The sequence below is a fragment of the Lepidochelys kempii genome, chromosome 10 (genome assembly GCF_965140265.1).
Source record: "Lepidochelys kempii isolate rLepKem1 chromosome 10, rLepKem1.hap2, whole genome shotgun sequence".
NCBI lineage: Eukaryota > Metazoa > Chordata > Testudines > Cheloniidae > Lepidochelys > Lepidochelys kempii.
The window spans coordinates 72,308,120-72,335,027 of NC_133265.1; the positions used below are offsets into that span (position 1 = coordinate 72,308,120).

At 41.6% G+C, this 26,908-nt stretch overlaps 1 protein-coding gene across 10 annotated transcripts in view; it reads right to left on the bottom strand.

The window, feature by feature from the left end:
- The window catches only part of AKAP13 (A-kinase anchoring protein 13), a 330,778-nt gene that overhangs the window by 280,110 nt on the left and 23,760 nt on the right, over window positions 1-26,908 (bottom strand). For 4 of the 10 annotated variants that reach the window (XM_073304195.1, XM_073304199.1, XM_073304194.1 and 1 more), the window contains one exon: window positions 25,395-25,452. The exons of the other annotated variants lie outside the window; for them this stretch is intronic. Coding sequence is in view for 1 of the 4 variants with exons in the window: in XM_073304194.1 (XP_073160295.1) it covers window positions 25,395-25,411 (17 nt within the window). In the remaining 3 variants the exon portion in view is untranslated. The remainder of the gene's footprint in view (window positions 1-25,394; window positions 25,453-26,908) is intronic. 10 annotated transcript variants of the gene reach the window in all.

A 26,908-nucleotide genomic window follows, 5' to 3' on the forward strand; every position in this document is an offset into this window, starting at 1 on the left:
TCTACTAACCTGGGAACAGACAGTCAGGGAGAGAAGAGAAAAAACGGTAGGGGAACAAGAGAAGCAACACCGCTTCACCCGTAACTTAAAAGAAACGACTCCCCTCTCCTACAGGCCATTTCATTTGCAGGCTGCCAGTAATGGATCTCTTGAGAATTTCAGGTGCGGAATAAGCAACAGAAGCAGATTAACTCCTAAGCAACAAGAATCCTATTTTCATGTAAATGTCCTAAGCCACTAAAAGTAAGTGAGAGGGAAGGAAGGAAGGAAGGAAGGAAGGAAGGAAGGAAGGAAGAGACCAAAAAATAAATCAGAGAAATAGTTTCTACCCAGAACATTTTTCCAAACTATTTCTAGGAAGGGCCCACTTCTCCTTATGTTGGTTTTGTTTGGGGAGTTTTATTGGGGGGGGAGAGAAATAAAAAGGAGATTTTGATTAATAGCTTTTAGGGGCAGAAGGGACAATTATGATCATCTAGTTTGACCTCCTGTACAGCACAAGTCAGAGAATTTAATAATAATTCCACCCCGCAATTCCAGCCTCAAGATAACTACCTGCTGAGGTCTGTCTATGAATGCTCACACCTGCAATGGAAGATTGGGCTTTGCCTCCAGTAGCCCTGATGTGTATCTTGCCTTTGGTAATTTTTCAACAGCTTGAAGTGCGTATTTCTTCCTTTGCAATTTCCATCTCAACCAAAAGGGAAAGTGTAAAGGTGCTGTGGCTAGAAAAGAGAGCTTGGGACCAAGAAAGATCAGCTCCCATTCGGCTGCCAGCACACTCTCTGTCTCACTGAGTCCAATTCTTTTTGAGCTACATGGATCGGTCGGAGTCAGTGCATCTTGCAGGAGAGAAAGAGTGTGCGTGCACACTCCAGGGATGCACGGGAAAGTTTTAAACTAGTTAAAAATAAGTTAAAGGCAGCGCAGCCAGACCACCACCAGCACTTCAACTCTCTTTTGACCTACTGAGAAAGTATGTACATATCTATCAGAAGCGAATAGCAAATTTGCTTTAAGCTTTGCATGCCTCACCTCTGACCCCTGTCCCCAGCTCCCACCTCTGCCATTCCTTAAACAACTGAGGAAATGAACTACAAAACATTAACACAATGCGAAGGAGCAGACTTAAACCAACAAAAACAAGGAAATTGCAAGTTAAGCCTCTTGCTCTGCCCTTGATTCACCTTGCTGCATTTAGCTCCTGCTCCGCTCCAGGACCCTTCCATCCTCATGTACACAAGAGCAATAAGGCAAAGCGATGTCTAACCTGGATTATGTTTTTTTTTATTCATTAAAGTGTGTTTTAACGTAGGCATATTTTCTTAATTGGCGCTTCACAAATGCAGCTAATATATTTGATTCTCCTCCTCCTCCTCTTGTTGTGAGATTTGCAATTATTTTAGGAAGTATTTCCCTTACACTACAAAGGGCATCCATTGGGCCCCCCGTGACAGCTATTTCATTGCTCATGCTAGAATATAGCTTTATTCATATAACTGTTCAGTCATTCTGTTGTATTCCTCTTTGGCCTTGAGACTGATGGAAGCACGAGCCCAACAGAACCCCAACGGAAGTGTCAATTTTCTTAGGGGCCTGAACTGGTATTAATACTATTTGTTTTCACTAGCAACATAAGACTCCTCTTAACCCTGTTCATCACCCTAATTACTGATCCTAATTGGAATGCAACACACCTAAGTCCCAATCCTGCTCACCCTGAAAGCAACAGGAACAAGATGCCTCTGGATCGGTCCCTTAAAGGGCCAGGGAAGTAAATGCTCAGTGTCCAAGTGAGGAGTTGCACTCAATACTGTGACGTGCTAAGCACTTTCTTGAATTAGGGCCAAAGCATTTAAGCACATGCTTGGAGTTAAGGGGAGGGTGCGTATGCCTAAAGTATGTGGTATAGTGTTTTGCTGGATCAGGCCCAGAATGCTCAGCACTTTGAAGGACTGAACCTCAAAGAAAGGGAGAGGGAAGTGGGAAATGCTTGGTAGAAGCACAGCTCGTTCTATAGTATCTTTTGGTATGGAGGAGTTTATGGGAAATTCATCTTCAGTTTTGTCCTGCACAGGGTTCACTGCACCCACACAGGCTGTGCCTTAGAAAAGACTCAAACTGGGTGCACTGAGTTGTCTCTAGTTTTGATGTGAAATCAGCCACAGTTTGCTAGAAACTGAGGACCAAGTCACTCAAAGGTCTATGAAAGTTGTAACAACCCGGGCAAGCTCAGAGTTTGAAGTGAAACAAGGATCTGAAAAACTTTCACAGGGGTGCAGTTTTTTTGTTTTTTCTTTATGTATTATTTTAATGTAACAATGTACCCAGTAAATTGAAATTTAAAAAAAGGAATCCTCAGTAATATTTACATTTAAAGAACATCAGGAATACGATGCAGCAGAATGTCTTGATGCTGCATATTTTACAGCACCAGCATTTGAAATCTTCTCATGGAACAACGATGCATCTCTAGCAAACATTATAAGAGGCACTAATCTGCCCACATTAAAACCACAGGGAATTAATACCACCAGCTTAGCAATTAACAGAAGAAAAGTTAATATACAGGAATTGGCTTTATAAACTTCCAAAGTCCAAATGTTACTCTCCTTCTTCCGAATTCAAACACCACACTTCCAATCCTCAACACTGGAGCAGTAAGAAGAGCTTTCCTGGAAGTGGAAATCCCTGCAGCAAAAATGCCAATGAGAGAGAAGGTTTAAGGATTGTTTTGTTTTATTTTGTTGGTCACTTAAATCTCAATACAAACACATCTACTGGCTTCTTGTTTCCAACAAGGCTTCAATGGCAACAGTACATGTAACTGATTAGAACAAGCCATGCTATTTGTTTGGTGGCTCAAATGTCTCCATTCCTAGCCCTGACCTTAAAACCGACTTTCTTTGACTTAACATTTCAAAAGGGAGGGCAGGGGGCAGAGATAGAAATAAAGACGAACTTCACATTCCAACATCTTAAGTAAATAGAAATACTAAATGATGTACATCTATCTTCCACTGACAAGAAGGGCTGGAATGTAAATTGAAAAAGCACAGAAGTGGCATAAAAAAAAACCCAAGAGAAATCCTACAAACATCACCCTCTGGCTTTGGAGTTTTGTTTTGTTTTTTTGTTCACACTGCATGTATTAAACGCAATGTGCAAAGGGTGTCATTCCAGATTGTTCTCATATATAGAAATAGTAGAATGGTGAGCTGTAAAAGAAACACTTAAATTGTGCAGACGTGTTTTGTACGTTGCAAACAAAAAAAAAGAGAAATATGGACTAGGGATAGAACTTTAGAAATAGTTTTTGACCTCACTTTGTTTGATTATGGAATGTTCCTAATTAAAACCAATGGACTCATATTCTGGTTATGTGTAAGTGGATTACTGAGTACATAGGGACTTCTCCAAGTTTTAGGATATGATGGAGTAAAAAGGCCACCAAATGATCCAAAGGTTCAGTTCAAAAATATTATTTTATCTTTTCTTATAAAGTGTATTTTAAATGGTTTGTTTTTGCATCATCATAAAGAATGAGGGGTTGAGAAAAGAGAACATGAAGGAAGTAGATAAATGTACGAGGATCATCTTTCAATTTCATGCTTCAAGCGTGGGGAAGAAAAACTGGTCAATTATTATTTGGTGACACCTTTGGGTTTAGGGGTTGCACTCTCCTCCTTCTGAAAGAATTTGGTGGGGCCTTTTGTGAGAGTTTCTTTTCCCTATATACTTGCTCTCCTCTCAGACGTTTCTAAATACTTTAAGTTGCACTTGAAATCTTCCCTCCTGCAACTGTATCTTGTTTTCCTAGGCACATCTCCCACTTGAGTTATTTGAAACAAGTTTTCCATCACGAACTGTTGGAGACATCCTTTATTATTGCTACTAGTCACCCAGGAGCTGAAGAATGGACATTTTATTCATAGCAGGGTAGGTGCAGAAGGAGAGGGGTTGGAGAGAGTGGTCAGGTTTTAACTTGCTGTGAAAGTTATCTTCAGCTTCCCATACAGACCTGCGGTAAGCAGGGTGGATAACAATCAATGATTTTTTAAAAAAATTTAAAAAAATTGATTTTTTTTAATTTAAAATCGGATTTTTTTGATAAAAGCCTTTTTCAGAAAAAAGCCTATCTAAAGATAAATTTAATTAAGATACATTATAGCTCAAAGAAATCTCACCATGGAATAGGGATTATAAATTCTAATTCTATAGTATGAGACAATATAGTCATGTAATGTTTAAGAAAAGTTTTGTAAATGAGTTCCAATAGTTCATGGATTAGGGACCCAATTTTATGGGGTTCCAGGGGCTTCTGTATAGATTACTTAGGTTAATCTTTCTATCTACCCAGTGACTCAGGGACTCAGTGCTCAGTCTAGAAGATACCATCAGAGATGCTTAGTTTTGTAGTTCTCAAACTGTGGATTTATGTCTCCAGAGATAACATGCTTGTTAACAGCAAAAATGTTTTTATATAAATAAAATAAATAAATATAAAGAGAGAGGTGAGAAATCATAGAATATCAGGGTTGGAAGGGACCTCAGGAGGTCATCTAGTCCAACCCCCTGCTCAAAAGCAGGACCCATCCCCAATTAAATCATCCCAGCCAGGGCTTTGTCAAACCTGACCTTAAAAACTTCTAAGGGAGGAGATTCCACCACCTCCCTAGGCAACGCATTCCAGTGTTTCACCACCCTCCTAGTGAAAAAGTTTTTCCCAATATCCAACCTAAACCTCCCCCACTGCAACTTGAGACCATTACTCCTTGTCCTGTCAATAACAGACCTCAACCCTATTGTCCCTCTGCAAATTGGTGTACACAGAGTCAATCCCTTACCTCTCTCTAAAAGTGAAAAGTTTCAAAAAGTTCAATGACTAGAAGATTGTTGGGGGCAGAATAGATCTGGACAAGGAGAAGACATCTGGAGATAAATGCGAGAAGGGAGAGACAGGCAGTAGAAACAAAAGTGAAACTGTTTGAGCAGCATATTCCAGAAGTCTTGAGGTCTTTCTGAGTGTAGCCTTCATTGATTTGAGATCTACCATACCATTCTCTCACTAGAAGGAAAAACCTATAATGGCAGCAGGCCGTAAGAAAGACCCAGTTTGGGAATATTTTAATGGAGTTCCTCTACCTGCGGGTAAGACAGGTATTCGTGCAAAATGCAAATAGTGCAACAGAGAAATGCAAGGCCTGGTTGCCCAAATGAAACAACATCATGAGAAGTGTTCCTTCTCAGGAGAAAGCTACACTGAAGATGACGAAAGGAACATGTCTGAACATGCAGGATCTTTCATACTTCTTTCTTAAGGACTGCCTGTCTTCCTTCTGGATTATTCTTGAATTCTCATGTTTGAGCAAAAAATATAGCTGTTACTCTATGGTACTATCATTTTAGATGCAGCTATGATAAAAAATAAATAGCTGAAATAGGCAGATCTTCCTGTTACAATTTCACCTTTAAAGTAGTACTGAGTGTCAGTGAATGCAACGAGTAATACTAAATGAGCAGTATGGTAGTAATAATTAAATAACTGCATTGACTTATTTGTTTAGGAGACTCCATCCTCAACATACAGGATTCTGAAGACTATCCACCTTCAAGATCATCATCATTTTCTATAGTTTCAGAGTTATCTGCCAATGATAGTGTTTCAGTAACGTCATGTATGTCACATAGCCACAGTATATCACCTGTAGCAAAAAGAAAAAAAACCTCCATCATCCAGAAACAACCACAGATAAGTTTGTGATAAAAACCAGCAGATTACAAAAAGAGGTTACTGATGAAAAAATTGCCTGGTTTGTTTATGCAACAAACTCTCCTTTCCGTATGACTGAGAACCCACAATTCATTAATATGGTTCAATCATTAAGACAAGGACTCAGTCCACCCAACAGAGCAGATGTCACAGGCAAATTGCTGGATAAAGTGTATGAAAGAAATTGAGCAGTATGCAAAAGGTCTAGAGGGTGAAATTGTTAACCTGAGTCTTGATGGGTGGAGCAATGTCCACAATGATCCTGTCATATGTGCTTGTGTGACAACAGAAAAAGGAATGTCTTCCTTACAGAAACAATTATATCATCAGGAAATGCACACAAAGCAGAATACTTGCAAGTAGCAGTAAAAGCTATAACAAACTGAAAAAAAATTCAAATGTCTAGTACACAGCTTGATCACAGACAATTCTGCAAACAAACCCAAGATGAGAAGAAATTATTTAGAAGACAGTCCCAAGCTAATAACATATGATTGCAGTGCTCATCTGATGCACCTCCTAGCCAAAGACTTCAGTGTTCCAGAAATAAAGGCAAATGTTGTTGAAATTGCAAAATACTTCCGTAACACCACTTTGCAGCAGCCGCTCTGAAAAAAGTGGGAGGAACCAAGCTAACTCTCCCATAAGACATGTGATGGAACTCAGTAGCGGACTGTTTTAAGCACTATATCAAGAACTGGCCTAATGTGATGACAGTTTGTGAACAAAATCGTGAAAAAACAGATGGCACTGTCACAGCCAAAGTTCTCAACACTGGGCTTAAGAGAATGTTGAACACATGCTGAGTACCGTGAAGTTTATTTCTGTAGCCTTGAACAAAATGCAGGGAAATAGCTGTTTTATTGCTGATGCTGTTGAAATTTGGAAGGAACTGAGTGAGATCTTAAAAAGAGAAATATGCAACGACAGAGTTAAATTACAAGCATTAAAAGAATGAATGGGACAAGCACTATCTCCAGCTCATTTTCTTGCAAATGTTCTTAATACTTGGTGCCAGGGTCAAACCTTAACTGCTGAAGAAGAGGAGCTGGCTATGACATGGACATCCAGCAATCATCCCTCCATAATTCCAATTATAATAAACTTCGGAGCTAAGGGTGAACCATTCAAGAAATATACATTTGCTGATGATGTTTTAAAGAAAGTCACACCAGTGAACTGGTGGAAGTCACCTAAGCACTTGGATTCAGAGACTGTTGAAGTGATAATCTCACTTTTAACAGCAGTAGCTTCTTCTGCTGGTGTAGAAAGAATATTTTCTTCCTTTGGACTAATGATTTCTCAATTTGGAATGTGTTTTGGGACCTGAAAGCAGAAAAGTTTGTTTTTCTTTTCCAGATGACAAACAAACAGGAAAATGAAGGTGAAGATGACAGAGATAGCTGCAGAAGCCAATATTTTAAGTTTCTCATGTTGACCTGGCTGACAATTGATTTAATTTGTGTTTTTTTTAAATATTTCATTTAAATATTTTACTTAAAAACAATTTTAACAAAAACAAACTTGATTTTAAATAACTTGAATGTTTAACTAAATTCAAAAATTCATATGCTTGTTTTGTTAAAAAATTATGCTTGCTGTTGAAGAAAAAAAATCCAGAATACATAACTTTGTTGTTCTAGTTAAATAAAACAAACAATCTAAATGTCTGTCTGGTGACATATACGCACTATAAGGTGGGTAGAAAGTTGGCTAGATTGTCGGGCTCAACGGGTAGTGATCAATGGCTCCATGTCTAGTTGGCAGCCGGTGTCAAGTGGAGTGCCCCAGGGGTCGGTCCTGGGGCCGGTTTTGTTCAATATCTTCATAAATGATCTGGAGGATGGTGTGGATTGCACTCTCAGCAAATTTGCGGATGATACTAAACTGGGAGGAGTGGTAGATACGCTGGAGGGGAGGGATAGGATACAGAGGGACCTAGACAAATTGGAGGATTGGGCCAAAAGAAATCTGATGAGGTTCAATAAGGATAAGTGCAGGGTCCTGCACTTAGGACAGAAGAACCCAATGCACAGCTACAGACTAGGGAACGAATGGCTAGGCAGCAGTTCTGCGGAAAAGGACCTAGGGGTGACAGTGGACGAGAAGCTGGATATGAGTCAGCAGTGTGCCCTTGTTGCCAAGAAGGCCAATGGCATTTTGGGATGTATAAGTAGGGGCATAGCGAGCAGATCGAGGGACGTGATCGTCCCCCCTATTCGACATTGGTGAGGCCTCATCTGGAGTACTGTGTCCAGTTTCGGGCCCCACACTACAAGAAGGATGTGGATAAATTGGAAAGAGTCCAGTGAAGGGCAACAAAAATGATTAGGGGTCTGGAACACATGACTTATGAGGAGAGGCTGAGGGAACCGGGATTGTTTAGTCTGCGGAAGAGAAGAATGAGGGGGGATTTGATAGCTGCTTTCAACTACCTGAGAGGTGGTTCCAGACTATTCTCAGTGGTGGAAGAGGACAGGACAAGGAGTAATGGTCTCAAGTTGCAGTGGGAGAGGTTTAGGTTGGATATTAGGAAAAACTTTTTCACTAGGAGGGTGGTGAAACACTGGAATGCGTTGCCTAGGGAGGTGGTAGAATCTCCTTCCTTAGAAGTTTTTAAGGTCAGGTTTGACAAAGCCCTGGCTGGGATGATTTAATTGGGGATGGGTCCTGCTTTTGAGCAGGGGGTTGGACTAGATGACCTCCTGAGGTCCCTTCCAACCCTGATATTCTATGATTCTATAATGTTCTCCTCCTAATACAGCATGGCAAGAAAATCCTCCAAATATTAACGATTAACCTGTTGAATTGGAGATAGTTCACCTCTCAGTGACTTCATAAATATCTGCTTCAGTTACCTTTGGTAAATGAAATAACCAGTTATTCACAGAATCATAGAATATTAGGGTTGGAAGAGACTTCAGGAGGTCATCTAGTCCAATCCCCTGCTCAAAGCAGGACTGACACCAATTAAATCATCACAGCCAGGGCTTTATCCAGCTCAGCCTTAAAAACCTCCAAGGATGGAGATTCCATCACCTCCCCTAAGTAACCCATTCCAGTGCTTCACCACCCTCCTAGTGAAACAGTGTTTACTCATGTCCAACCTAGACCTCCCCCACTGCAACTTGAAACCACTGCTTCTTGTTCTGTCATCTGCCACCACTGAGAACAGCCTAGCTCCATCCTCTTTGGAACCCCCCTTCAGGTAGCTGAAGGCTGCTATCAAATCCCTCCCTCACTCTTCTCTTCTGCAGACTAAATAACCCCAGTTCCCTCAGCCTCTCCTCGCAAGTTATTTTCGTTGCCCTCTGCTGGACTCTCTCCAATTTGTCCACATCCCTTCTGTAGTGGGGGGAACCAAAACTGGACACAATACTCCAGGTGTGACCTCACCAGCATCGAATAGAGGGGAATAATCACTTCACTCTATCTGCTGGCAGTGCTCCTACTAATACAGCCCAATATGCCATTGGCCTTCTTGGCAACAAGGGAAACACTGCTAACTCATACCCAGCTTCTCATCCACTGTAATATCCAGGTCCTTTTCTGCAGAACTGCTGCTTAGCCAGTCAGTCCTCAGCCTGTAGAGGTGCATGGGATTTTCTCGTTCTAAGTGCAGGACTCTGCACTTGTCCTTGTTGAACCTCATCGGATTTCTTTTGGCCCAATCCTCCAATTTGTCTAGGTCACTCTGGACCCTATCCCTACCCTCCAGCGTATCTACCTCTCCCCCCAGCTTAGTGTTATCTGCGAACTTGCTGAGGGTGCAATTCATCCCATCATGCAGATCATTAATAATGATATTGAACAAAACCAGGACCAGGACCAACCCCTGGGGCACTCCACTTGATATCAGCTAATATCGTTTTTTTTAATATAGCTGTAAAACTAATCTGAAAAGTTTTCAAAATAAATCACTTTAAAAATGTATAGTGTGTAGCTTCTAAAAATGAAGCCTACATCTATCTCTGAGTTGTGAAGAATATGTATTAAGGTTATAACAACCAACAAGAATGCACTTCTATGTAGAAATCCATGTTTAAATTGAGTCTTCCTGACTAGTGATTTAAATCACGATTTACATCAATTTGATTTAAATCAAATCCACCCTGGTGGTAAGATAGGTTGCATTATTCTCCTCTCTTTTTCCAACAGTTGCTATTAACGGCCCCAGCAGGGCAGCATGTGACATGGAAAAATGCAGATACATTTTTGGCTTGGGTGCCTCTGTTGCGGCCTCAGAATCATGAGACAATGGGCCCACATAAAAGCACTAGAGAAGAATGCAAATTCATTCTTTTTTTGATTGTAAGCATGTGTTTCTTTATTGCATAGTCCTGATGTGCCTCCGCACAAAGTTACGGACGGAGGAGGGAGGACGCATACCCAAACAGAAGCCTTTCTGAAACGGTTTGATAAAAACCACTTGTTCAGTTAACAGCAGCGGTGTCCAGACTGTGTCCATCCAAGAAGCACATAGGCAAGAGGCCTGAGAGCTACACCAAATATGCATATAATGGAGCAGACCACAGCAGCCCATAATTAATCTCCACTCGGATCTAGAGGCAACGTTGCATGCTGGGACCTATATATTCTGCAGGCCACTCTTGTTAGGAAGATGTGGGGGTGGCCCTTTGTCACGCAGCAGAATTCTACAGGGTACACTCTGGACAACCTCAATTGGGGTGAGAGGAGAGAAGGAGAAGGGAGACCTATGCAAACTGTGCTAGTTCTATTATGTATAGGACCAGAGATCCCAACCAAGTCCACAGTGCTGAGCCTTTCCAGTGATGTTGTTTTGTGGGGATACAGAGGATGTAGGTCGGTAGAGCCAGAATAACCTGGCACCTGCAAAGAGCACACTCCAAACTGAATCCAGCTGCTGTGTTAATTTCTAACCCACCTTGAGAAAGACTCCTTTATGCCCTTTCCCCTGAAGTAAGGAAGCTGAGAAACTGACTGCTTTGTTTTAATGTTTCTCAAAGGTGCCAGCAACAGGTAACTCTCACAAGCCATCTCCTCATCTATAAAACTAGCATAATGCTTTGATCACCTTGTTGGCTAAGGGAAGAGAAATAGTTCCACTTCACCATGGGGATTATTAACTGCTGCAGCAAGCCTGTGCCTTTGTTCTAGGTACACCATGCTCTGGTAGAAGTCTTACAGCTAAAAGGCAGTGGGGGGGGGGGGGAGGGATGGGGGAGAGGCTCCCTCCTAAAGGAGAGAGAAAATTCTCATGTAACTTTGATGAGAATTCCTTAGCACTTTCCATACTCAAGTATATAGGAATAATTTTGAGGGAAATGGGTGGAAAATGTGAACCATTTGCTTTGGGAGGGGCCTTTAAGAACATGTATGGTACTGCACACCACATTTCACTGGATGCAATAAACATCTAGATTAGAGCCTTCAATTTTTAAAAAAACAGCAAGAACGTTACATACTAAAATATTACAGAAAAAAAAACACACAGGTTTTGTGCAGTAAATAAATCCATCAGAGAAACTGAGTCATATCCCAGGAAATGCCCACCTATTCAGGGATGCCCTCGAGCGTGCTAGTAGGAAGCCTAGGAAAGGATATACCACAGCAGCAAACTGGGACCCTGGCAGCTTACAGGGGTGGCAGGAAAAAGCATTAACAACTCATCTGGTCCTGCAAACTGAGCTTTGGTTCAGTATGAACAAAAGGCGAAGTTTCAAATTAGGAGTAACATTTTCAAAAGTACCTATGTGACTTGGGAACCTACATCCCATTGACTTTCAGTGAGACTTACCCTAGATCTTTATTTGGTTAAACTCTTTTGCCCATCCCACACCACCCATAACTGCAACTCAGGCGGGCGGAGTTAGGGCTGATGTTGGATCTTACAGATGGCAGCTTGCTGCGCTGGTGAACTGAGACCATTTTCTTTTTGGTTGGTTTGGATTTTTTTGGTGAAAGGAAAGATGAATCACATCACGTGCAGTCCCAGTGCAGGCATTACAAGTATATTCCACCTCCTCACCATTATCATTTACTGTTTGCTTTACAGTAGCACCCAGTGGTGCCTCTCTTGTTCTATAGCTACACAAAAGCTATTTCCCTTACTACTAAAATCACGTCACCCACACTGAAAACTCTTATTGGCCTAACTCTAGCGCGCACACATACAAAAACGCAGATTACATTATCATTTCTTAGCACCAACTCTAGCCTGAATGTCTTTCTTCCAAGCCCTGGGCTATAGGCAGATGGGCCTTATGCAATAAGACCAACTTCCTGCCTGGGCAAGTTCCTTCACTGTATGTTTTTATTCAAGAACACATAGGTCATACCTCCTGCAAGCCATAATTGCCACAGTAGCTCAAAACATTAATCATAAAGGCCAAAAGCTTCCATGCAAGAACACTCATTTCTGTACTGCTGTCCTTAGGAGCCATCACTGCAAATCTGCTGAAGCCTAGGTAATGCTAAAGAACACGCATCTGTATGCTCAAGTAATTCCTGATAGTGACAGGACTCATTTCCATGCTTGTGTGAAAAGAAGAGGACTCTTCACCTGGCAACAAGCCCCACTTAAACTGCAAGGCACAGATGCAAAACAGTGTCATGCTGGACATATCAAAATTCTTCAAGTAGTCCAAGTATTGTATTGCATATGGGAGAGGAGCAGACAGACACTGGCAGTCTCCCAAGATAAGGTCCATTTTAGGAATGCAACTGTTCCTATTAACCCTTTCGCTGGCATTTAGGATGGGTTTTATTGGTGGGGCAAGGGGGAATATGAGTGAGATGAACTAATGATTGTTTATGTAAAACACAGCAGCACTTCTGTAGAGGAACTCTGGAACCACCAGCCTGCAAAGGGTTTAATTCAGTACTATTACTATGGCAATGGGATCAAGGGCCAAATTCATCCCTGAAGTAACTTCAGTGGGATTACACCATGGATTAACTCAGCCCCAAGAGGTTAAATTAGCCCTTGAAAAGTGCACAAAGTGTTAAAGCCTTTAAATAACAGAGAAGGACTCAATGCCAAAGAACATGTCAGAGTGGGTCCTAGAATATGCTAATGTGTCCCCTTTACCTTTATGCACTCAATTATAAGGTTATCATATCTAGGACCCACTTCCACCTGCCCAGGACACAGACCTAAGAAGAGGGATCTAATGCGTAGATGCTTTTCAAGTATGCACTAGTAAAGTTAACGTTACACTAATTCTCCTCTTTCTTTTAAGCACTGTGTGTTTTGTTTAACATGACTTTTAATTAACTGGTTTGTTAATTAGGGCAAGGACAGTCTGCGTGTAAAGAATGGGGCCATGGTTTTACTGAGTCACCCATTGAAATGACTCAAGCAATTTATTTTAGTACAAAAATACCTGAATGTCATCACGGAGCTAGAGAGACACGGTAGGTAAGGTAATATCTTTTATTGGACCAACTTCTGTTGGGGGAAGGAACAAGCGCTTTTGAGCTTCCCAGAGCTCTTCTGTAGGTCTCTGATCTAGCAATTAAACAAAAATTGTTACCAAGTCACAAAACATATCCCAGGATCCTGCAAACAGCAGCACACATTTTTCTTTATCACTCCACATTTGGCTTTTGGAATGCTGTTTTACACACCCGTAGCCAAGGCTACCGTGCTATGCCAAGGAGCTCAATGGCTTTTAGAAAGATTAACTTCTTAAACAGGCATAAATGGCAAAGATTCAGCTACCGCCAGCGACAGTGAACTGAAGCAGGCAACATCATGGAAGGGGGGAGGTGGCGGTAGCACAGGGAGATATCACGTAACCTCCTCCTGAAGCTGATATAGCTGTCTGTAAGATCCCACACAAAGCAGGAAGGCACCAAATTTGTTTTTAGTTTGTCAAGTGATATTCTTCACATACCAAAGGGGAAAAAAAGAATTTAAAAAATAAAGAGAGAGACAACTGGCATTCCACTGTAAAGAAAACTGGCAAAAGACAATACCTGCAAGCGAGCGCCAAGAGTAAGCACAGAAAGCATCTAAAAACATAATCCTAGCTGCTGAGGAAGGAGTTCATGAAACCTACTGCCCCTCGAGAACTCTGAAAAGGATAGAAGCTCACTGGGCCCCTTCTGGGCACTCAGCTCAGAATCTGACCCAACAATTCTCCAACACTTCTCATCAGGGTCAGAAACTCAACCCCAGATCCTCTGGTAAAAAAATGTTCATTTTATGAGTAGACCCCAAACATCTTGGGGACACTGAGCTGGAATTAACATGAACCCCCGTATAATCACAGCATAAGGGCATTTAACAATATCCGAACTAGTGCTACTGTAATTGTGCTACCAACTCTGCCCCCTCCGCCCCTCGTGAGGGGAACAAAACCCATCACCCCCACATCAGTTAGAGAGCCAAGCCAACTGACACTTGAACATTCTTATGTTCTTATTCCTCATTATTTTATTTTCACACACTGAAATTCATGAAAGTGTTCCAGCATTAATCAACAGTATTTTTTTCTTAGTAAATGGAACAAGCATCTAGCCCAAGATAAAGTTCAGCTCTGAATGTACCTTACAGCATAAATATCCAGGAATGAGACATACGAGAATAAATAGCTGGCAATATATCACAACTCATAAGTGCCTCACCACCACCCACGGACTGCTAGCTGGGCTGAAAGAATTACTATGTAGCTAGATTCCTTTTTGTCACTCTGTGATACAGGCAAACTGAACTGGAGTATATAGGAACCTGTCGGAGACTATTCATGCATATTTTCATTGATACACCAAACTCTGGCAGCTTGAGAAGAAAACCCCCGAGCTCTGTAACCCAGCTCTATTCCATTTCATTTAGTTCAAAGAGTGTGACGCTAGCAGGTCTGATCAAATTCCTCACTTGACTCAGGCCAGAATGAAGGGCTCCGCCGAGCAGGGGAAAAGAGAGACCAAGTTATATGATCCTTTTCATTTTCAAAGGATGATTCAGATGAACATCTTCGTCACAAACCAGAGACGGTATCACTGGCACCAGACACCGGCACCAGGAGGTTTCAATTTGGTTTGAGCAGAAGGTTTTGAGCTAGCCAGCTTTAACCAGAGTAAAAGATTTGATATCACCAGCTCTCTCGGGAGAATGCCCAGTGTAGTTATTTTTTAAGTGTAGGTAAAATAGACTACAGCCTTTTAAAATCCTACTCATCAGCTTGCCCAGAGCAACTAGAAAATGTCCGCATATAAGTGCAACCACTCTGATCGACTTCTGCAGATTACTGATGTTTAATTTAAATCGTCTAGCACTGATGATGGTGGGAGGGGAACCCTTCTAACAAACTGAGCGCGGACTAAGCTGCACCAGCCAGGCCCTGAAAAGCAATTGTTACATTACTGGGCCTGTAGAGGGAGCACCACGCAATCTGCCTCAAGCAATTGACCAGCTCCTGCTGAACCCTCCCCTCCCTGGATTCCTTTACCTGTGCAACGCACACTCTCACCTTACCCCCAGACAAGGTGAGGCCCAGAACACGCCTGCCTTGAAGCATCCTCCCACAGCCAGCTCCAAATGCTGCTGCCTCCTCCTATCCAACTCCAGTGAGCCCCCTTCCCCAGGGTTAGGGAGTGGAACAGGACAGACCCAGCACCTATCCCACTCCAGGGAAGGCTCAAAATTTCCAGCAGCCCCATCTCTAAAATAGGAACGAGGTAAAGCAGAACTCCCAGCCTTTCTGCAGGGCCTGAGGAAGCAACCCTGCAAGTGAAGAGGGGAGGTGCCTGCCACCAGGAGATGACTTGAGGCCTGACTGGAATATGGAGACCACTGCAATTCTCCATGGGTGGGAGCAGGGCTAAGATGGTCACTGATTCTGTGGGGAGGCCCAACTGGGTTAGAGGGATTGAAGAGGCCATTACATGCCTTAAAGAGCTGCTGCTGAAGAGAACAAGCACTGGTAGGGCAGGGAAGACAAATACTGAATTTGCAAGGGAAGAGAAAAGAGGACTGATTACCTTGGAATGGAAAGAAAAATAACAGACAACTGTTACAGAAGGAGAATGGTGAACAAATGGAGTGGTAACTGAGTAGGTGGGAAGAGGACTGGGGTAAGGTAGACTGTGCATGATGGAGCAAAGCGGTTGAACAGTGAATTTCAGGTGGTGAGAGTTTGCAAGCGAGAGAGAAAAGATGTATGTGCAAGTAACATACTTTACACTTCTATGTCACTTTTCATTTAAGTTGCTCAATAAAACAAATTAGGGGTGTATATATTTTGGTACAGTCTGATTACATGATCACATATTTCCCCTTTCCTCCTCCCAGAAGAGCCCCAGCCTCATCCAGTAGCCAGGCTGCATCAAGCTCAGTGAATTAGATTGCTGTTCAATATTTAGTTGTAAACTAATTGTCTGATGTGTGGCCCTAGGTCTTACAAAAAGCACACAAACCAATTTCAGTATGAGTGAAGCAGTTTCCATGAGTCCTGTCTTATTCACCCTCCCAACTGTATGCTGATGAAGGCAGAGATCCTACATAAAAAGTAGTATACAGTTATGTAATTAAATAATGCATCACTGTTTATACACACAGAGGTATCAACAATAAGTTTGCGTGAGTGACTTTATTTCTGGCAGTTCCAGACTTGAAGGCTACACCTCGTAACCTTAATATCCTTTTAAAGTAGGTTTTAAAAAGGAATTTCTTAGTATTTTTAAAATAAATAAAAAACAAAAATTCCATATCATGCACAACTATTTGCTAGGCACTAGCAGAATAGTCCCGGCCCCCGTGCTTAACTTCCCACTTCAAAATTCACCTTTACGTATTGTATGGAATAAGGCAAACATCTATCAAGCTTACCTATATGTTAAACACGCCTGTACAGTGTCAATGGAACACCAAGAGATCATTAATTCATCCTATGATGTAGAAACAGCATGTATATGAAGAGTACTTTTTAAAAATCCTTATAAATCAAACAGATTTTCAAAGGAACAATGAGGTGTATATCAGCAGTCTGGGGACTATCTTCCTATTACATTTCAAGTCTCTATCACCACTTGCTGATAGTAAAGAACTTTTTTTTCTAAAATGGCAAAATTATTCTTCCACTACTCATCATTCTCAAACAGCTCAACTGTTAATTCTTCAAACTTTCCAAAAACAGTCACCTCTAGGCTATGAACAAACATGCTAAATTCAGCCCCAAATTTGTAAGTGCCTAAATTCATCCTTGACATACTTGCAACCAACTGAAAACAAATTAGAATGAAATTCCTTGTGCAACTTTAACTAAAGATTGCATCACTCTACGATCTACATAAAATATCTTTTTGTCAGTTGGTTAACTGAGGCATAGAGCAGTTAAGTAATTTGCCCAAGGTGAACTCATTTAAAGCAGATACCGCTTTGTCTCTTTCACTTCCACTTACCACTTTAACAGTCTCATCAGCACACTCCTCATCCCTTTCTCCGTAGTTGCTCTTGAACAATCTCACACTGATAAGTAATGAAGGTAATTCATATGCAAAGAACATGTTGATGTGCCATGCAAACATTCAGTTTATTTTTTACGACGTGTACCCAATGTGGCAATACTGCCTAACCCACAAATCCAAAGGAAAATTATATACATGCTAGAGAACATCTTGTTTTTCCCTACGTGGCAGAGCGATTTCTTGATAATGTGAGGGTATCAAAGTCAGCTAAAGAAGAGACCTATTATTAATTAATCTAATCCAGCTATCTTTGCCAATACAGGGCTCCCTACAGTATGTTTTCCAGGGCTTTATGCAATCTAGTTTTAAGGTTTCAATATGGAGCACTTTCTTTCAAGAGCAGATACGATGGCAAAGACGATTCAGGGATGGAACCTGTGAAGTGCCAAGCATCCTCAACTTGCACCGATTTAAAAGGTCCTCTCTCAGTCTATTTGTTGACCCTATCTAGCCCTATTGTTGACCCTATCGTTTTTAACTGTAACCTGTGCCCCCCACTAGTGCTTACCAACACCACACACTTGTGGCACACACCCTGCTCTAAACAGAGTAAGAAACAGAGAAAGGCAAAAATGAGATGGCACTCAACCAATTCAGAACTTTTGTAAGAAATGGAAGTGCAACTCATGCACAGCAGGTCTACCTTATCCCCTAGACAGGGAACCCCCTCTTGTTTTATGAAAGGCATATTGTATATCATTGTTTTATATCCATATTAAACATACCCAATTTATCCAGTGGTGTGTGTAATGTATATAGCTATATTTTATTTCTAGAGCTTTCTAAAAAGGGGATGAGCGCAAAATTAGCTTCAAGGGCTTTGACATGGATTTATGGCAAAAGGAATCGTTGCACCTGACTGCTGCAGGGGCAGCTGAAATAAAACCTTACCTGACTAGTTTAATTTAGTATGAATACATCTATTGGGACATACCTAGAACTCCATGTATCCTATAGGAATATGCACAGAATTCTATAAAGCCTTCGTTTTGCAATAAGCTTTTACCCCTTGTTTCTTGGGGCCAGAGGGACTCGTCACAGACCTGCAGATGAAGTACACAGAACTTAGCATGCAGAACCTCTGAAATCACGGAATAAGTCACTTGCGGACTGGGCTCAGTATTCAAGATTCTCTCACACTCAAAACGTTGGCAATGGGAAATAGCTAGATTAAGGACAAACAGTGAGGCTGTGTCTACATTGCCACTTTCAGTGCTAAAACTTAGTTCTTGAGGGGTGTGAAAAAAACACTGCAGAGGCGAAATCTAGTCATAGCTGGTCCTTTTTAATATAACTACACTCAAAGAAACCTCAGATGTGAAGTCATTTTGTTTTATTCAGGGAAACAGTAAGATGACTGAACAGCTATTACATTGTGCAGTGTGAGATGCTGAAATAAGAGAGATGTGTTTGGGGGAGGGGAAAACAGGCTGGAGCCTGAATCCTCTCTCTCATGTTATTTGTGCAGGTCATCCCACTAGTCAAGGCTTTCCTGATTAACAGGGTTCTATCTGAATAAAGCAAACATTCAGTTACAGTGCCTATGGCTCTGTGTTCTCTTATAACTCATTTATACTCACAAACATGAATAGGTGAATGGTTTAGTAACTGCAGACGGCACAACTTTTGAAAAAAAACAAAACAAAACCTGTGTGACAGAAATCAAAACGGTGAGGGATTTGCAAAGGAGGACAGAAGAAAAAGCCCAGGTTCTGTTTGATTTTAGAGATAGAGAAGATGCTAAAGTTAAGGCAGCTACATATGGTATTTATTAAGCATTTATATAGACAGATTTCATTAAAAATAGAGCTATTCCACTATAGGCAGCTGCTCAGTGAAGCTTTATTATAGCGTGTGATACACACATAAACATCAACATCGCTGAAGAGTCAAAAAGTCGATTTCTTTTTTGCAAAAAGGCATCTCCAAAGACAGGTGAGAGCCAACCATTTGCCATCACAGTATATGAACCCACTCTAGCTGATTAAGGTTTGATTTATTTAAAAAATAATGTTGTGTTTTTAAACCATATAAAAAAGAAAAAAAAGAACGAATGTTCACATTATCAGTCACTGACATGAGACTCAGGAGGGAAATAAAGTCAATATCATACTTTGAAATGAGTAACTTTTCGTTTCAGTCCCATTGCTGTACACGCCCCACCTCCTTCTCTCCTGAACACATGTGGGTATGAAACCTAGACAGGGAAGTTACACTGCAAAGCAATTTTCCTTGTGGTCCTCCATCTGTTTCTGTAATCATCTGTTTCCACCTGTTGTCTCTTGTCTTATACTTAGACTGTCAGTTCTTGGGGGGGGGGGGGGGGAGAGAACTGTCTTTGTTCTGTGTTTGTACAGAGCCTTGCACAATAGGGTCCTGATCCATCACTGGAGCTCCCAAGAGCTGCCACACTACAAATAATAGTAACAATAATTGCACTAGACTCTGGAAGCACAATGATAAAGAGCTAAAATTTGGAAACTGTAAGTGAAATACTATTGGCCTGCCATTTTCAGTAGCTTTATCAACACTTGTGCTGCTGCCTACCCTCCCAATACACAGGCAGTACAACAGTACTTGCCTCAGGTTTTTGTGCGCAGTACAACACACCAGATATTGAGAAGGAGAGAAAAAGGATATTAAAAACAGCAGCTCTGTGGGTGATCAGCTGCAAAACTAAGAATTTACTGATGAGCTGAAGACCTTTGATACCGATAAACTTCGATGCTGAAGAAAGATGATCTTCTTCACTCTGATGCCAAGTGGGTCAGACAAAGGAAGCATCTCAGCAATCTTCCAAGTCAAAGCAGAGGGGGAAACGAGTAAAGTACTACATGAGTAACTAAAAGGAAACACATTTCTGTCCACTTCATCTTATTATGACCCATCACAAGTGGGCAACGGTCATCTGTGGCTGAGACATGAACACAAAGGCTTGCATCTAGAGCAGGTATTTGGAGAATGGCACAGCAACTATTTGGGATTGCTATTATGGCCAAAAACAATAAAATAAAAAATAGAATACCAACCTCCACTGATTACGTATGCATTGTTTCTTTAAATCAGTACCAAGAAGACAGAAATGGGGGCCTGAGAAGGTGCTACACGGAAGCTCTCCAGCCAAGCAGAGAGAGCTGGTAGTTCCAGGGATGAATTTTATTAAGTAATAAATTAGGATTATGTTCAATGTTAGAATGAAGCAATTCTTGCTAGACTTTTTACAGTCATCACATGAGCGATATTACATTTAAATAGATATTTTAATCCACCATAACTCTATCTGGAACACTTACTGCACGTATTTGCAAAAAAGGACTCTCCTCTACCACATAAAACAACAAAATAAGCCACAACAACAACAAAAGAGCACAGCAGTTCACACGTGCCACAAGAGTCTCCTTCTCCGAATGCACATACAGAACCTTCCCCGAGGAGTTTACAATTGTCCTTTCTCAGGCCTCACATCACTTGCTGTGCTTTGGGCCAAGACTGTCTCCATATTCAGGGATGCATCTCTGTCACAGGGTAACCTCACTTGCCCAAGTGGTCAAACCTAAAACCAACTAAGCTTTCCCAGGGTTATGCTTATGGGACTTGGAAACCCTCCATCTGCCTCAGCAAAATAAAAAGATCACTGGCTGCAACAACACAACAACATGTTAACCATAAAACAATAGACCCTTTGGCCAACATGCATCCTACCCTGCATTAAGGGCAAACATGTAATTTTCTACTATGTCTTTTCCAAGACACATCCAGTCTCTGTTGGATCTGTGGTAAGGAGAGACTCCCCCCTTCAATTTTAGTTTTTCTTTGAGTAACCAGTAGGGCTTTTCTAAAACCTTTGGAATTAGGAGGAGAGGGTAGTAAGGAGAAGGTCTAGAAATAATTTATTCCTGTTCACAGCATAGGTGCATGGCCAGGAAGATTTCAAGTGAATGCCTTTAAAATAGCGGTAGATAGAGCATTAGAGTAGTTAATTCCATGGACTTAGCTGAGGAGATGCACAGACAGCTAAAGACAAAGCACAGTAATGAGCTATTGGTCTTCTAAAGAAAATACAAATGAGGAAGAATGGAGGGAATTCTTCCACTGCCTCCTTTGGGAATCAGCTGCCGAGCCAGAGCAGACATTTCATTGGTGGCCCCTTCAATGCTTCTGATGAGAACTCCCACGGAAGAGCTAGAGCTGCAAGAGTTAGAAGGAAACTCAACAGGAAGGAGCACTCCAGTTTCCCCTAACACACACTCTAAAATGTACATATTAGTTTCTGTAGTGCCTATCGCCATGGCAGCAAGGCCCATTAACAAGAGTTATCACTCCCATTTCTAAATGTTTTATTACATTAAGTGATAACCCAAAAATGACCCCTGCAAACATGTATAACCCAAAGATTTTACAACGAGCATTTAAGCTTGCCAGACTCAGACCTTTCCAAAGGGAACAGAGATGAAGTCTCAAGTAAGGACATCCTGGAATCAACCTGAGGCTACAAATATAATGGCAAAAAACAGGACTCCTAATACAGAACCAGTCACAATGCTGCAGCTCCACGAATGGTACGTATGGATCCTATTCTGCCAGGGTGCACAACACATAGTGTTACCCTAGGAACTCCATATATTATTTGACAGGGTATGGTATAGCATGAAAGAGAATTGTCTACTTCTCCAGAGAAATTTCCAAGCTAAGCTACACTAAATAGGAGTCTTGAGACACCTGAAAAACAACCTCTAGAGTCCAAGAAAGCTCTAAATAAGTGGGCAACCACCTCTGTGGGTTTTGGAGAGAGGAGGTGTGCCCTAGAGGTACCCATAAACCCATGAAGAACCTGCTGCAGACTCAAAGTACAATGCAACAAGAGAAGAACTTCCATCCTCATCCTTCAGTCTACACCTTAAAGCTGGGAGTTAGCCCAGAGCATCTGTATAAAGCAGACTGAAAAATTTTAGTTTAGGAGCCAGAAAATATACAATAGAGTAGAAGGTACATAGAAGGAAAATCCTCTTCCATTCCATAGAGAGTTTAACATGGGTAATCTGATGAGCAGAAACATGCTTGAATAGTCTGGGGCTAAACCGTACCCTGGGAGCAGGAGCTAAACATACTACAACCACAACAAATTTAAAACAAGGACCTTCAGCAAAGCACCATGACAAATGTGAATTAAAAGAAAGGAGTAATGGCCCTTCATAAAGGGTAGGGCTTTATCAGGGCTCCACTGTACAAAACAGAGACCATCTACATCTAATAGCCCATTAAACCTGTTACAAATAATTATTAAATCAAAGAAGGAAAAAACAATGTCAGCCTTGTGTGTGTTCCATTGTTGAATAACGACAGTGTTTACCTTTCTAGTGTAAAGCATTACCGCTCTGGATCTAACTTAAAAGCACAGCAGATGACAGATTTAATTATGTCTTTCCCTCTTAACTACCAGTGTCTGGGTTATTTATTAACTAGGCCTGCGTATATTCATAGATTTGACTTGCTATATATACACGTAGGTACAAGGCTCTGCTTCCCCACTACATTTAGAATGGCTGCCTGGGCACTTTATGCGATCTTCCTTTATTAATTTGCATGGAGTTTTTTTCCCTCTGGACCCACTCAAATGTCAATACAGCCTAGTCAGAGCTCAGGAACTAAGCAGAGCCAGGACAGGTCAATAACTTAGATGAGAGACCACAAAGGAAAACCAAGTAGTGCAATGCAGATGGGTTGCAATGGCTCCGTAGGTGTCACTCTTCTCTCTAGCTGCGTCCACACTAGCATTTTGTTGTTTGACATCCCAATTTGGAACAACCACAGGGTGATACACTGCACTAGCACGCACTGTATGAAACAGGAATCTTCCCTCCTAGGAAGGAAATAGTCGGAGCTGATTGTATCCTCTCTTATTCTGTCTAAGGGTAAAGCTTGGGCTTGGAGTTTGTCAGCCATAAGAGCTGAGGCTGGAACTTGTTTTCTTCTATATTCCTACTATTTAGGGCTGCACTTGACCGGATGGAGAAGCTGGGCTTGCTCCTAAGGGAGGAAGATTACAGAAAAGAAGCAGACTGGCTTTTGCACAAGCGAACCTCTGGAAGGGGGAGGGATGTCTTTCCTCCCACATCTCCTGGAAAATAGAGTTAAGGATATTTCCAAAGCTGCCTGGATCATCTAAAGTACTAGGGGTCAGTATTTTAATGACATTCCCTGCACCTGGCACCTCCCACGCGCACAATGAACTAAGGGAACTCAACAAGCTAGAACAAAGGATCCAGAATACCAGCACATAGCCTAATTGAGTCCTGTGCCCTGTCATTCATTCAAGCTGTTCATAGCCGGGAGGTATGTGGAGAGACTCCTGTGGACTGGTTTTGGAAACTTCCATTTACAGGGCTCTGTCAAGACAGCTGTTCTAGATAAGTGAGATGCAGAGGATGCTAATGTATCCAACCACCACCAAGCCCACAGGAGGTTCATAGAGAACTCTTCTGCCCTGTGGTCTATCAGGTCCTCCTGAGAGAAATCAGAGTATAGAAGGAGGCTGCTACTGAGTCCACTTTGGGATGAGAGAACCACAACTCCTTGATGCAATCTTCTAGCCTGTATGCAGGTTTCTGGGTAAGATGAGAGCCACACTGTGTATGGAACAATTTGAGCCAGCGCTTTGGAAACAGAAAGGTGGACAGGGAAAATGAGTTAAGAGGGACCTCTTTGCAGAAAGTCAGGAAACCCCATGACCTTGCCTAGAGCCTTGTCTGGTTTGATTGTTAAGACTTAATATGTGAGGAGTCGCTAGGCCCACTCCACAGGCGCTATTCTCTGCAGAGGAAAATAGAGTGGGGGGGTCGGGGGGGAGAGCAGACCGGAGCACAGTAGTGGTTTGTTCTACACTTGGATCCACCTGACTTTCCTCAAGTCCGGGGCCTCAAGAGTCAGAGGGGCCTCGGAGGAATAGGCTCTGCAAACCCATGGGGAACACAAAGAAGTCCTTAGAGAGGTGGCAGCAGAAGCAAGGATGGTGAGAGAAAAACCTCTCAGCCACTTTAAATGAAAAAAGAAAAGCCATGGGTCTATCTATGTAGCACTCACCACTGCAGTATCTGAGCACCTAAAGACATGAATATGCAGAACTTATACAATTTTTTCCAATCTCTGCAAGAGCTTGTCTAAGATTTGAAACCAGCCCCTCTTGCATCCTGTGTGAGACCTGTGCCCCTGGGGCAACAAGGTACCCTGCATGTTTGGCAGCCTGACCCTCTCTTCAGCATAAAGCGCAGAAAAGTACAATGTGTTGCAGGTCAGTCCTGAGGTGCATTGGCAGAGCTGTGTACTGGAAGCCCTCCTGCCTATACAGTGGGCACTGCAGTAGTGGACCCCCATGTTTGGCTCATGACAATAAGCCTTTGTCACTTAATAGCAGGAAAACAGAATTTGCCAACAAAATTAGAAAAACTAGACAGCTGTAACTCTGAATTCTGATTGAAATCAATCATGAGCACCCATAAAACACAAGAACAGGGACAGCGTCTTCATTGTTCAACAGAGATATGATGTGAAATACAGCAGTTTGCGTTGTCAGAGGATACACTGGAATTTTTTTTTTTGTTTGTTTGAATGAATCCAAAGATTCAAAGCTAAATTGCTGAGCTTTGCTCAATTTTGGATCAAAACAATTCAAACTTGTCAAGTTTCAGATAATTTGTTCTCAGCACCAAACATTCCTTCCTGGAGAAGAAAAGTGGTTCACCTGAAAAAGTGGCCCAAATATGCAAATCTTGGCAAATTAGGGCTGAGTTTTCACAATGAAAATCAGGTCCCCGTCCCATCTCATTACCCCTTCCCCTTCAGAAGTCTGGTGTATCTCCAATCAATGATCCCTTTGTAAATAGCTATTGTGGCTAGCTGAAAGATATAAAACTGGCTATTTTACAACTGGATCCTTTTTAGTTGATTATATAAACAACATTTTCCAGAAAAGTGAGAAATTAAAAGATCACTACCCTAAACCATCCTACAAGCATTATCCTACTTATGTTTAATACATATCTCGAGACTTATTTAGCCACAGCTCACATGGGCAGCCAGCTGGCAGCTTACAGTTACAATAAAACATACCATAAAAGTAAAACATGGAACTTGAACCTGTAAAGACAAAAAATAATCTTGTTTCACTTACCTAAGCAAAGTTCTCATCAGAGACACACCATTTTCTGATATTAAAATCCAAGGGAGACCTGAAAGAGAGAAAAAAAAGTGCCACAAATGAATGAACCATTTTAATTTCACATACCCAGAAGTGACAAAACAAAAAAGTCAACAGCTTAAAAAAAAATAAATCACTCCATTATCATACGTTTCAAGCAGACTAAGTAGTGGAAAGGACACTATTCAGAAAGCCAGCATGTCAGAAATAAAGGATCTGATCTTCCATTGCATTACACAAGTTTCATACCAGTGCAAGCCCACAGAAGTCAATGGAATTTCCCTGGCGTAAAGCAAGCATGGGGAAGCTAGCTAGCTAGAGAACCAGGCCCAAAGCATGTAGCTAAGCTGTGTCACTGCCATGTTCAGACTTTATTTAATCATTGGCTTCTTTCTTTTACGAGCCAGCCGTGCTCAAGAGTGGAGAAAGGAGTAAGCAGACAGCCGCCCAGCCTGGAAGGGGGTGGGGAGGAGGGAATTGAAACGGTCGGTCATTACAAATATCCAGACACTCCCAGACTGAAATTCCAACAGAGACATAGGAAGGCCCAACATTCTGTTCAATATGTGGAACCTTGCAGTCTGCGGAACATATCACATGCATGTAACCATGTAAGTTTTTAGCATTCAAAAATGCAGTGGAGCTGTAGCAGGCATTAGGAAGGCAGCACTGGTGGCTGTATTAGCTCTTCCAAAATGGATATGGTGTGTGTGTGCAGACAGATAGGTAGATATAGATAGAAAAACCGTCTGAGGCTTGTTAGGATCCACTATGAACAGAAAAAGAAAGTAAATTAGATGAGATTGACTGTATCGGGCCACTAAATTGACATGGGTGTTTAATAGTTAGTTGAAGAGGGAGAATTCTTTGTTCCCAGTATTAAAATTTGCACGGCTGGCCCTAGTTGAAGGACCATCATTCACTACTCTGGTACAGCTTAGTTAGGCTGATCTTCCTCTCAGACAGACAGTGCATTATCAGAAGTTCCTGCTATTCATTCTGCTTCCTGTTCGTTAGTGAAAGCCCCTTTTATAGCTGCTCTTAGAGAGGTTGTTAAACCATGGAAGACTTTGGGATACAGCAGATAAAGTACTTAGAATTATTCAGGAGAGGGCAAAGGGAAGTTACACTGGCTGGTTACAGCTGCGCCAAAACTCAGAGATAAGAATCTATTTATTTTCTTCTTAGCAAATAAGAGAACCAACAATATTGCAATCAGAACTAGAGCAGCAGTGGAAAAAAATATGCTATTTTAGTTATCTGCAGCTGGGATTTAGATTTGATTTAGTTTTAGTTTGCATTAGCCAGCTGAATGTGTTTGGCTGGTAATTTATGTACACATGCTCTGAGACCAGGTGTGCTGAGAGCATTATTAAAAAATCAAATAAAAGAATTAAATTGGGGGTTAGGGGGCAACTCACCAACCCATACAGGAAGACCCTTTCTGCTAAATCTTCTCCAGATGAAGTCAGTTCATGAATAATTTT